At 42.7% G+C, this 13644-nt stretch overlaps 1 protein-coding gene across 3 annotated transcripts in view; it reads right to left on the bottom strand.

The window, feature by feature from the left end:
- COL6A6 (collagen type VI alpha 6 chain) overlaps positions 1-13644 on the bottom strand; it is a 336531-nt gene that overhangs the window by 174652 nt on the left and 148235 nt on the right. For all 3 annotated transcript variants that reach the window (XM_030206331.1, XM_030206323.1, XM_030206339.1), the window contains 2 exons: positions 9372-9947; positions 3414-3766 (listed from right to left, as the gene is read on the bottom strand). In XM_030206331.1, coding sequence (XP_030062191.1) covers positions 3414-3766; positions 9372-9947 — 929 coding nt within the window. The remainder of the gene's footprint in view (positions 1-3413; positions 3767-9371; positions 9948-13644) is intronic.

The following is a 13644-nucleotide window of genomic DNA, read 5'->3' as shown; positions in this document are numbered from 1 at the left end:
GCATAGCTCCCTTACCCTGGGTGGTGAGCCCCCCAAATCCCCCCAAAACCCACTCCCCACAATTGTACACCATTACCATAGCCCTTATGGGTGAAGGGGGCACCTACATGTGGGTACAGTGGGTTTTGGGGGGGGGGGGGGGTTGAAGGGCTCCCATTTTCCACCACAAGTGTAAGAGGTGGGGGGGGGTATGGGCCTGGGTCCGCCTGCCTGAAGTGCACTGCACCCACTAAAAACTGCTCCAGGGAGCTGCATACTGCTGCGACAGACTGGAGTATGACATTTGAGGGTGGCATAAGAGGCTGGCAAAAAAAGTTTTTAAAGTTTTTTTGAGGGTGGGAGGGGGTTAGTGACCACTGGGGAAGTCATGGGAGGTCATCCTCGATTCCCTCCGGTGGTCATCTGGGCAGTTCAGGCACTGTTTTGTGACTTGGACCTAAACAAAAAGGGACCAAATAAAGCGGACCAAATTCTTGCCAGAGACGCCCTTCTTTTTTTCCATTATGGGCCGAGGACGCCCATCTCTCCTCGGCCGATAAACATGGCCCCATCCTGCCTTTGCTACACCTCCAACACGCCCCCATGAACTTTGTTTGTCCCCGTGATGGACTGCAGTTGGGGGCGCCCAAAATCGCCTTTCGATTATACCGATTTGGGCACACTCAGGAGAAGGACGCCCATCTCCCGAAGATAAGCTGGATAGTATAGTTGTGAATATGGAGTGGTTTGGGTGGGCCTAACATATCAATGTGGATTCTCCATCTTACAAGGAGAATCCATACTGATCATAATAAAAATCTAGATGCTGGCATTTGCACGTGCCCCCAGGCACGACTAAGGGCCTGCTGTAAAATCAGGTGTCAATGGTGAGGTGCAGCTACCTCAGATCACCTCCTCCTCCAGCACTGCCCTCTCTCCCTGCCATCACCCTGTTTAGTAGGAGTAGGAGTAATCCCCATTCACGCCTAGTTTTATGGCACCAGGTTCAAAAATGACCAGTTTGACCTCTAGTGGTAATCTTGCCAAATAAGGACACAGTCTCTTGTAAATTCCTATGGGAATTTTTCCACATCCCAACTTATATGTCTAAATTTCCCTCTCCATGTCTTGTCTAAAATCTGCCTCTTTTAAGGGAAAGAGTTTGGATTTCTCCTTCTTCTGGAACAAGCATGAGGATGCAGGAAAATTGTCTTTAGTAGCAATTTGGATTGATAACTCTGGCTCTTTGAGATGGGAAAATAATAATTATATGAACTAAAGTGCTTCTATTTTAGAACTCCTTGTAAACTGTTATTGTTTTACAGATTTGCTAGCACAACTTGCTAAAGTCCCACTATTATCAAGACATCCTCTAATGGCAGGATGTCTCATCAGTGCAAGGGGCACAAACGGATAATGCTGTGTACGGGGCGAAGCAAAAAAAAAAAAAAAAGTAACCCCCTAGAGTTTTGGGCTGTTTTCTCAACAACTGCTTGGAATTTCAAAGTGAAATATTACAGCCTTATTTGTTGTTACTATCTACGTTTATGTGCCGAGTGGAATGAGATTATCTTTAAACATGGTGAAGTTACAGACTTTTTAACATGACCACCCAGTGATTTTTGTGCATTCAAAAATGTTTGCACTGTGTGATACTGTGTGAGTGAGGGTTGAGGTGAGCCTTCACAATAACACAGCTGGACGGAGTTGTAAACATGAAAATAAGTGCTTTATTAACGTAAACCTGAGGCCTGTTACTTCACAGGCCTAGGAACAAAAGTAAAATCTCTTATCTTCAGAGGAGGAAAAAGTCCTAGCTTGGGTCTGTGGCTAACAAGGTCAAAAACCCACACCCCAAACACAGTGTGTAGTTTTTCTCTTTCTCTCTTGGGATTTCCAGGTCTAGCTCAAGCCAGACCTCAGAACAAGGCTCACAAGTCTTAAAATAAAAGACTGGCTTACCTCAGCCAGGTCACTGCAGTTAAACGTATTCAGTAAAGTTGCAAGCTGGTGCTTCAGTTCTTCCTTTCCTGGGCCTCCTTAGCCCCACTCTAGCCCTGCCTTTTATACTCCTTGGTTCCTATCCTTTTGGTTCCACCCCCTCCCGTCTCACTTCCTCCCTGGGCGAGACTAGTGGGTTTAAGGTGAGTCAGCCTACCTGAGGGATTATTCTCAATAGAGAGGGGCAGTGTTTTATAACTCCTCTTTACATACTGTAAAAAAATGGGGCACCAATTTAGCTGGTGTGTTTCGGTGACAAGGGATGACTGCACTTTGTGCATGAGAAAGCTAAAATTGACTGTGCATATTACATTAGCCATATTCTTCCTAATCTCATGAGGACTGCACTGCCCACACACACAGCATGCATTGTGCAGGACTGACTCTGGGCCAACTGTCCAGATTTTATTACAAAGGACCAATGGCTTCCAAATTCACTAGACCTAGAACCCTTGGACTACCATGTCTGGGGAGCAATATTGGAGGCCGCAAACTCCACCCAAAGCCACAAACAATCACAGAATTCAAGGAAGCACTGCAGATGATCTGGGACAGCCTGCCACAGGGACCAACTGACCTTCCCAAAGCAGCTGATGGCCTGGGTTAAAGCTGAAGGTGGACACTTTCAGCATTCAAAGTGACTGCAAAACTCTGACACATTGTGGTCCTTTTACAAAGGTGCACTGAAAAATGGCCTGCAGTAGTGTAGGCACGTGTTTTGGGTCTGCGCAGATCCATTTTTCAGCAGGCCTGCAAAAAAATGCCTTTTTACATTTTTTGCCAAAAATGGACATGTCATGTGGCAAAATTAAAATTGGCGCGCATCCATTTTGGGTCTGCGATCTTACCATCCATTGAACTAGCAGTAAGGTCTCACGTGTTAACTGGGCGGTAATGACCTACGAACATCAAATGCCACTTGGTGCGCATAGTCGATGAGCGCCAGAAAATAAAATTTATTTGTCAGACACATGTATCGGACGCACACCAAAAAATGAAATTACCCCAAGAGCCACGTGGTAGCTGGGCGGTAATTCCATATTGGCTAGCATTAGGCACGCATAGACGATTATGCGGCTTAGTAAAAGGACCTCATTGTTAATTATATTATTTGAATGACGTTATTTTACTGTGCTTTAGCTCAAACATTTTTGATGTGCAAAAATCGCTAGGTAGTAATGCTAAAATGTCAGTAAAATCAATATGGCTTAAGATAATTACATGTTGTATAAACATAATACATAAGTATGATGACTGAATAAGTACGTAAAATTTCTCATTGAAATTGAAGGCAGTTGCTGAGAAAACTTGAAAAAACTGTAGGGGGCTACTTTTTTTTTGCCTCCCCATGTATATTGGTGATGATCCTAGACAAACATCTGTATGTTTTATTCCAAATAAGCCTATAAACTGACTTCACCAACCCCACTTACCTTCTTCGATTCATCAGAAAGTAAGGTGTTGGCTTTCTTCCAAATGGACTCTAAAAAGTTCACATCCAAAGGGGTGTCCACAGCAGACTGCACGGCTATAAACTTTCTCAGGACGTCTTCACTATAAATTTCAAAGTCAGACTCAAACAAGGTTTTGCCATCTTGTGCAACTGCGAGGTACTTGAACCTGATTCTGACTTGCGAGTCAGAAGCACAGCAGGAGACTCTCAGTGTGGACATGCGAAGCAGCACCTCCGATAGGTGTGTTTTCAGCTGCTGCTCCAGCCGTTGTAAGGACATTTTCTTGATTTGCTTTGAGATGTCAACTGCTACAGAAATATCTAAAATACAGTCTGCGTGGAAGTGAAATTTGAAAAAAAAAAAAACCGTCAGTGTCAGGGGTTCTCCTATAATAGCATCATTGAAGAATGAGATTGCTTTGATTTGGCACAATTTACAAAACACTTGCTTTTCCAGACTTACCAATTTATACAGAACAAATCCCTCGGTTGATATTCAAGCAAATTTATACATTTAGGGGACAATTTTATAAAGGGCACTAAAAGTTAGGCACCAAAAATCTTTACACTAAGATAATATTCTATAATGACATCTGGGTGCCCAGATTCCATTATAGAATAGAGCTAACCAAAATGCAAGATTGACAACAAAACAGCAGATTGATGGTGCAAATAAGGGTCCAAATTTATTCACCACATAAAACCATAAATAATTAAAAGCCTGATATAGCCATGTTTCGCTCTTACCAGGGGCTACGTCAGGGGCTATTAAAAACAGTCAATAAATATGTAAGAAAACACACGTTAGTATAAATAATAAAAGCCATATCACATAATTAATACATTAATTATTAATCGCAATTAAAAAGTTTAATTGCGATTAATAATTTACCTCCCTGCTCCGCCCGAGCATGGTCCAACATCTCTCCCTCCCCTCTTGGACCACCCGTGGTTCTCTCTTCCATCCCCTTCCCAATTTACCTTTTTCAATTTGCAATAAGTCTTAGGCAGTGCAGCAATGGCAACCGTACTGAAGAGCTGCCTGCAGCCTGTACTGACCCCCCTCTCCCCCCCCCCCCGATGAAACTACCTATTTGAGCATGTTTGGGAGAGTGCTGGCATTGGCAGCTGGAGGCACCCCACTGACTTCCTCGCTTCTGAGGCAGCACAAAGAGGACGGGGGCCCGCTTTGGCAGTGGATTTCTTTTACTGGTAAGGCTTCAGCATCCCCACCAGCAAAGGCATGATACCTAATGTGGGGGACGGGGGAGAGGGAGAGGAAATATGTGTGCCCCCAGTCCATCCCTGTGCCCCCTTTCCCCATCTGTGTGTGGAGTGGAGGAGTAGCTTAGTGGTTAACGCAGTGAGCTTTGATCCTGGGAAACTGGGTTCAATTCCCACTGCAGCTCCTTTTGACTCTGGGCAAGTCACTTAACCCTCCATTGCCCCTGGTACAAATAAGTACTTGAATATATGTAAACCACTTTGAATGTAGTTGTAAATACCTCAGAAAGGCGGTATATCAAGTCCCATTTCCCTTCCCTTCTGTGCCCCTCCAATGGACTGCTGGCTATGCTCTACCTTTAATCATGCAGATACATTTTTTAATTGTGTGATTAATTGTGATTAAATTTTTAAATTGAAATGCAGCCCTAGGAAAATCATAATTCACAGTCACAGGGTCCTCGAAGGCCACAACCCAGTCATGTTTTCAGGATTTCCCCAATGAATATACATGAGATCTATTTGCATACAAGCAGTGCATGCAATTAGATTTCATGCATATTCATGGAGGAAATCCTAAAAGCCAGACTGGGCTGCGGCCCTCTAGGACTGAGGTTGCCCGCCCCTGATCTAGATACTGGGAATACCCAGATAACTTCCACTGGATGCCCATGACCTAGGTACTCAGCACCAGTAGCTGGATATGGCCCAGCATTAAATATATGTCCTAAATTGGCCCATAGTAGATAGAATTTACAAACACACTGACTACCGCAAGCTGAATATTGACAAGACAGATAGAAAAATCTGTAGTTTAATTTGACTCCGTACAAACTTGTGACTCTGGGGTCGATATTCAGTGCATCAGCAACAAGGTAAAGTTATCTGGGAAAGTTTATCCAGATAACTTTAACTGGATAGTAAGTGGACTGAAAACAGATAAAACCAGCTGCTGAATATAACCAGTAAATCATTTGGATAAACTGATACTGAATATTAGCACTGTCTGGCTAAATTGAAACTGTACCCCCAGAATACCCATAAGCCACCTTGGATAACTGGATAAATTTGGTCTAGATGACTTGGTGGCGTAGAGGAAGGGAATTTGTACTGTAAAATAAAAGATTTGGCTGATATCCCCTAGAGTGACTCAGATAAATCTTTCAAATTTCAGCTTCTGTGAGCTCTGTGTCCTACTTTCTGCTCCTGACCTATAAGCTGTGAACCATTGCTATGGAAAGAACATGGATTTTTTTTTTTTCAACAACCTAAGGGTAGTAGCAAATTTTGGACACTTTTTGATTTCACAATGATCTCTACTTTTCTAACAGTCAGTGCTGCAAAAATCAATCTGGCCTGTCAAATACAGGAATGGTAAGTGTTCCATTGTTAGTATTTATTTATGTACTAGTAAAAAAAGGCCCGTTTCTGGAGCCAATGAAACGGGCGCTAGCAAGGCTTTCCTGTGGCTCCCTCCCCACCCGTCGTCGATGTGGGTGAATTGCTCTGCCTCCGCCCTCAACGTCATAACGTTTGATGCGAGGGCGGTGAATTGCTCCGCCTCCACCCTCAACGTCATAATGTTTGACGCGAGGGCGGGGCCCAGAGACTGTGATTTTCGAGGCTTCAGAGCTTCGAACATACGAACCTTGGCTTCAGTGACGTCAGCAGCCAATAGAACGTTGAGGGTGAGTTTTATATATATAGATTTACTTTATTTATCACATTTGTATCCCATCTTTTCCCACTGATTGCAGGCTCAAAGTGGCTTACAATAATGTTGTAGTAAGTTACAATGCAAGAAGTATAATATTTTTTGCAAATTGAGCAGAATAGAAATAACAGTTGAACAGTTATGTATCTATGCTATTTGAATGTTCTCCTATGCTATCTATTATAGTACCGTTTGTATTGTACTGACATTTATCATATTTCTGTTATATGATTGTTCTGCAATGCTGTTAAATGTGTATATTTCTGATACTGTATCATGTTTGTTCTATTACTAGGTTTCAATTTGCTGTTTCCAAGTTTACCTCATCAATTGTACCTATGTTTATATTTGGCCCTTTTCTATTGTTATGCAGTGAATAAATTTGTAAGTTTTATGTTAAACTGGACCTCCTGTACGTCGCCTTGGATGAATTTCTTCACAAAGGTGGTTAATAAATCTCAATAAATATATAAATAAAATATCAAGAGTTGTGTTCTAAACTGATATATGGCAACACCATTTTTTTAGTAAAATAACAGTAGCAGCCAAACATTCTGTACATTGATGTTCTGCTGTTGGTAGCAAGTTTACAAAATAAATCAAGACAACTTGCTTTTGGAAGGGAAGGACCAAGAAATAGTTCTTATTACTTTACAGCTAAGGAAAAACAAGTAAATATGGAAGGGCATAATCGAACGCCCATCTCCATGGGCGTCTATCTCCGAGGACGGATATGTGAAGGGGCGGGACAGACCGTATTTTCGAAAAAGATGGGCATCCATCTTTTGTTTCAATAATACGGTTGGTGCTGGGCAAATGCATCGGATTTGGGCGGATTTGAGCTGGGCGGAATCGTTTTTCAGCGATAATGGAAACCGAAGGTGCCCAGCTCAAAAACGAATAACTCCAAGGCATTTGGTCATGGGAGGGGCCAGGATTCGTAGTGCACTGGTCCCACTAACTGAATGGAAAAAGCCCTTCCCTTACTAATCTGGAAAGGAACGGGCATGCATGAAGGAAATTGAATGCAAATGAGCTGCTCGCTGTTAAGCTCATTTGCTCACGATTTCCTTCCTAAGGAGGGTGCCCGAACTGCCCAGATGACCACCGGAGGGAATCGGGGATGACCTCCCCTGACTTCCCCAGTGGTGATTAACCATCTCCCACCCGGAAAAAAACGTTTCAAACTTTTTTTTTTTAAGAGTATGTCCTTTGCTATGCCTCCGTCCCTGTAGCAGTTGAAGACATCCTTCCCTGCAACGGCAGTTGAGCATGTCCAAAATGCTTCCAACACCCTCTTTATTTATTTGGACTGTGGATCACAAGTAGCAACAGTGGGATTTGAACCAGCCACCTCTGGAGTGCTAGACCAGTGCTCTAACCACTAGGCCAGTCTGCCACTCCTCCACTCCACTTCCTTGAAATTTGGCTGTCCCTGTAGGGGGGCAGTTCAAGATGTCCAAAATGTTTGAAAGAAGGACGTTCATGCCTTCGTTATGCCTCTGCTAACACACACATACCTCCCCCGCCCAGGGACCTACATACTGCCCCCCCCCCCCCCAAAGTGATGGCCAAATTTCAAGGAAGTGGAGTGGAGGAGTGACAGACTGGCCTAGTGGTTAGAGCACTGGTCTGGTAATCCAGAGGTGGCTGGTGCAAATCCTACTGCTGCTACTTGCAATCCACAGTCCAAATAAATAAAGAGAGTGTTGGAAGCATTTTGGACGTTCTCAACTGCCATTGCAGGGACAGAAGCGTGAAGGATATACGCTTTAAAAAAAAGTTTGTAAAGTTGTTTTTTTCCTGGTGGGAGGTGGTTAATCACCACTGGGGAAGTCAGGGGAGGCCATCTCCAATTCCCTCCAGTGGTCATCTGGGCAGTTGGGGCACCCTTTGGGGACTTGTTCGTGAGAAAAAAGCGGCCCAAATTCTCGCTTCTGCCGCCCTTCTTTTTTCCATTATCGGCCGAGGGCGCCCATCTCTCCTCAGCCGGTAAACACGCCCCAGTCCCGCCTTCACTACGCCTCCGACACTTCCCTGTCAACTTTGTTTGTTCCCGCAACAGACTGCAGTTGGAGGCGCCCCAAATCGGCTTTCGATTATACTGATTTGGGCGCCCATGAGAGAAAGGCGCCCATCTCCTGATTTGGGTCGAAATATGGGCGTCTTTCTCTTTCGAAAATAAGCTGGATTGTGTGCTAAATTGACAGGTGTTGGGAACATTTGTAGAAGCAGCAAGAGATGAAGAGAGGTGGACATATGCCACACCATAGACTGCAAATACAGGCCTTCAATGGGAACAGCGCAGCAAGAGCTGGTGTAACCATCAAGCAGACTAGGCGGTTGCCTGGTGCAGCAGTTTCTGGGGGCAGAAAACAGCAGTTGCAAAGCAGAACAATATTCCTGACAGCCTCACTAACTCCCACATGTTATATGTACATGAAAGCAAAGTTTAATACTGAAAAGTATGAAGTCTAGTTATGCATTTTGACATGATCATTCTGGGAAGGATGTGTTGGAATGATCAAGATGGTTGAGTTTAATTATCACAAACTTGGGGGGGGGGGGGGGGGGAGGTACAAGGTACAAGGCTGAAGGTTCTCCTAGGGGACTTTAATGCCATTGCACCTGCCCCAAGCATTGGTCAGAAGACACCCTACTACATCTTGCATTTCAGATGAAATTTGTGCAATGCTGCCTTATTAAGCACCAGCAACCTCTGCTAGGAGGGGCTGGAAATGAAGGAAGTGATATAGAAATTCCTGCAAATTAACAATTCAATTGTTACCTATATTTACTAAAGATTCCTTTCAATGATGAAACAATTGTGCTATGGGTAACAGTCCTAGCTTAAAAAGAAAATATAATTCCCCACCAGTCAGTAGGGCCTTCCCTGGTAGGCAACGATTTTCCATGTGGTGTCAGGGCGATTATTCCCGTAAGTACAGTCAACATACAGACAAGATATATAATGAAACACGTTGTATCATTAAAGCTTACCTTGACGTCCAGGCTGACCTGGCTTACAGATTTCACGGACAATCCGTCTCTTTATGGTTTCTAGCATCTCAAAGTTTGTAACGGAGTACACGTTCTCTTTTTTGCCTGCAATCTGAATAAGTTCAAATGGATTCTGATGACCAATGCCAATTGAAATTATATTTATGTTTTCATTACGCAAAGCCGCTGCTTCTTCATCCACTTCGTCATTAGACTGTCCATCTGTTATCACCAACAGGTGCTGTTGGACACCTTGGTGTTTACGGCTACCTTTGTCAGGCTCGAAGAAAAGTTTGACAAAATTCAGCGCTTTGCCGGTATAGGTGGAACTCTGTAGTTGGACAATCTTGTCAATATGTTTTGTTACTCTAGTGTTCGTATTAAATTCATTCAGGTAAAATTCCTTTTGAGGTTCTTCACTGAACTGGGCCACTCCTATCTGGATTTTGTTGGTGGCAACATTAAAACTTTCCACTATTGCTTTCATGAATGTCTTCATAGTGGTAAAGTCTTCTGGACTGATGCTTCCTGATCCATCAATTAGAAATACTATGTCAGCTTCTTCATGTGCACAAACTTGGGGGGAGGGAGGAAAGACGGAAGAAAACATTTTATTAGTCATTAATGCAAATTCAGAAGAGGGTATTCTTAAATTTTCTCTTATTTTAGCTGGTTAAGGAGCTGATTTTCATGCAGTAGCAAATGACAAAAAGTAAAGCAGTTTCTCTGGTTAGCAGGGATGTGCATTCATTGCACACATTCAATCAGCATGTACGATTTGACTGTATACACTGTTAACCTACAAATTAACCCATGTACAATTGAACTGCACATATACAAACATTTTAATGCGTATATAATAAAAATATTAAAATGAATGCATGAACCTGAAAAAAAAACATCTAAGAATTGGGAAAAATTAAAAATTTTTTGGCAATCTTCGTGGTTAGTAGATCTGCTGTAGGTGGGATACGGAGACTGGGGTCCTGAGCCTCATTTCTGCCTGATTGGGTCAGCCAGAACTAAGCACTTGCTTGAGAATGCTGTTTATGGAGCAGCTCAAGAAACATATGTTCACTATGTTCCATATCCCTCATTCTGAAGATTGTCACTTAAAGGAGAGCAAGGGGAACTAAAAAGGGCAAAGTCAAGCAGCCAGAGCTTCAAATCCCATCATAGATGGATGAGAGCTGAGTCAAAATATGTGGGGTTGGAAAGTCAGTGGTTAGAGGAGTCTGGAAAGCCAGATTTAAATGAAAGCTCCCAAATGCATTTGCACATCTGTTTCCCATCTGCAGACAAAAGTACAGAATACAGTGAACTGTCGGACCATAAGCCAAAAGCCAGCTTTCATTGAATCATGACACTGCAGTAAAGACGGTAAAAAAAATGTTACAACAGCAAAACGTAAATACTGTAAATCTGATTTAACTGTCAGGTGCTTTTCATTGTTTGGACATATAGGGTCCTTTTTACTAAATTGCTTTAAGCACTATGGTGGTAATTCTATAGAGAGGGCGCCGATATTTAGGCACCATCAATGCGCATAAATGATCAGAACATTGGCAGATAAAGGGCTAAATTCAATATATGGCACCTAGAAAATCCGCATGGAAATCATTTATGCCTAAGCGTATTCTACAAACTTTCCGTGCGGATTATAGAACACACTGATGGTGGTCTGCACGAATATATATTTAGTCTTGAGGAATTTCGCCAAGTAGAACATGGTGTAAATCTCAACGCCTAAATTAGGCGCAAAGCAGGTATATTCAATATCACTGTGAGTAAATTGTCAGAATGCCCACGACTCGCCCATTCCACGCCCATGGCCATGCCCCTTTTTGGCAATGCGCATTACAATTTACGCGCACCATGTTATAGAATGTGCTTAGTGAGTTCTGCAAGTAAGTTCTAATTAATGCCAACTAGTGCTCCTAATCGCTTGTTAGCATCCAATTAACAGCGCTGATTGGCTTGTTATCCAATTAGGTTATGTGCATTGTTATGGGATCTGCTTGGATTTTCACGCAGAAATCTAGGCACGATACATAGAATCTGGGGGAATATGCGCATCAATGCCAATATTTCATCTAGGTGCTATTCTGTAAAATGGTGCCTCCATGGACTAGCTCATAGTCTGAAGGTGGGCATACAAATGAGCGGAGTCTAGGTGGAGCATGGGCAGGGCACACAGCTCCATATGTAAATTGTAGACTATTATAATTTGCATGTGGTATTTTAGCAATCTAGCCAGCTCTATGGCAAGTATAAGTGCAGGTGCCTAAAATATGCCCACCTAATGGTGCTGCTACCCTAGTATTCTATAAAGAAAAGTAGGCGTCTACTTTCCTATATAGAATAGGCTCCCAACGGGCACCTTCTGAGTGTCTACACATAGATATCCTTTTATAGCAAGGGTGTCTTAACCTTGGCCCTTGCCCAGTTGGGTTTTCAGGATTTCCACAATGAATATGTGTGAGATCTATTTGTATACAATGGAGACAGTGCATGCAAATAAATCTCATATATATTAATTGGAGAAATCCTGAAAACCCAACTAGGTTGCGGCCCCTGAGGATTTTATGATTTATAGCATTTTTCTTGTAAAATGTGAATTGACATTGCTCTTAAGAGCCCTTTTACTAAGCGGCGGTAAGCCTACCGTGGGCATACTGCGTGCCAATCACGAGCTACTGCTGGCTCAACGAGGGTGCTGGCGCTAGTGGAAATATTTAAAAACTATTTCCGCAGGGGGTTACCCGGCAGTAATCAGGCAGTGCTGGGTGCTACCTGACTACCGCCAGGTTAGCACGGGAACCCTTACCGCCACCTCAGTGGGTGGCAGTAAGTGCTCCCTCCCCTCATAGCCAATGTGATAAGAGCAATCTTACTGCGTGGCCATATCTTTTGTCAGTCTTTTTAGCTGATGAAGTAAAAAGGGCCTCAGCACGTGGCAAAAATGGCCCCCGCCACTAACGCAGGACCCTTTTTACCACAGCTTAGTAATAGGGCCCCACAGTATGGGCTCAGACTAATGATTAATGTGGAAGCTTAATAGTATGTGCTAATTTATATGTTGTGCATAGGGCTAGATTCTATACATGGTGCCCCAAAAAAGCACTATTCTATAAGCCACGCTTAAAGTTAGGCACAGTTTAGAGTATAGCGCTAACTTTAGGCACGGCCATTCGCACCAACTGAAATGTGAGCACTTGCACATGCCTACATTAGGTGCATATCCCTGTTATTCTGTAACAATGCATGTAAATTTTAGGAATGCCCACACCCCCTTTTTCAAATCGAGTGTATATTTTAGACATGTAAAGTTCAATTAACTTTAATTAGTGTCAATAATTGCTTGTTAAAAAGTTAAGTTAGGGTTACAAGATGGCTCCAAGTCATGGAGGACAGGCTGAGCCAGTCCTGGCTTTATATTATTTCACTTTGTTGGGATTGAAACCAGGACTGGCTCAGCCTGTCCTCCATGACCTGGAGCCATCTAGTAACCCCAACTTAATTGACTACTTGCTAATGCTCCTAAAGTAGTCACTTTCAACATGAGCACTAACCGGGCATTTTCCGTTGCACTATCAGGTCAAGTAATGTTCCTACTAACTGGGTTTCTGCCAGATACTTGTGACCTGGATTAACCAGTGTTGGAAGCAGGATACTAGGCTAGATGGATCATTGGTCTGACCCTCTATGGCTATTCTTATGCTCTTAAGTGCCACTGAAAATGCCTTTCCTGGCCATTTAAATCATTTTGAATATTGGGCCCATAGAGTGTCTCTTTTTTTTTATATAAGCATTTTAAAGTACATAATATTCAAAACAGAATAATAATACACAATTTGTAATCTATCGCAAGATAATTAATAAAAAGAAAATTGACAAAACTTCCATTGTCCACAAAGAATAAGAAATGATCCAAGAATCAAGAGAAAAAAGAATTATCAAGCTGTAAATACCAAGCTTTCAAACATTTCTATTAAACCAAAGACCGCGCTAAGCCCTGTAGATTCACTCCTGATTGCTATACAGTGTTACATTCAGGTCTAAACTTTCACAATAATACTCTCCTTACTTTTTAGAAAAATATCCAACTGATTGGGTTCAAAAAATTGATATTGTTTAGTGTGAAGTAAAATCCTACACACACAAGGAAATTTCAAAAGAAAGTTTGCTCCCAAGGCAATTGCCCTTGGGCGCCACGCAAGAAATAACTTACGCCGTTTTTGGGTTTCCCTAGACAAATCCAGGAATCCCTTAT

The sequence above is a fragment of the Microcaecilia unicolor genome, chromosome 1 (genome assembly GCF_901765095.1).
Source record: "Microcaecilia unicolor chromosome 1, aMicUni1.1, whole genome shotgun sequence".
NCBI lineage: Eukaryota > Metazoa > Chordata > Amphibia > Gymnophiona > Siphonopidae > Microcaecilia > Microcaecilia unicolor.
This window is presented reverse-complemented; position numbering and strand designations above follow the sequence as displayed.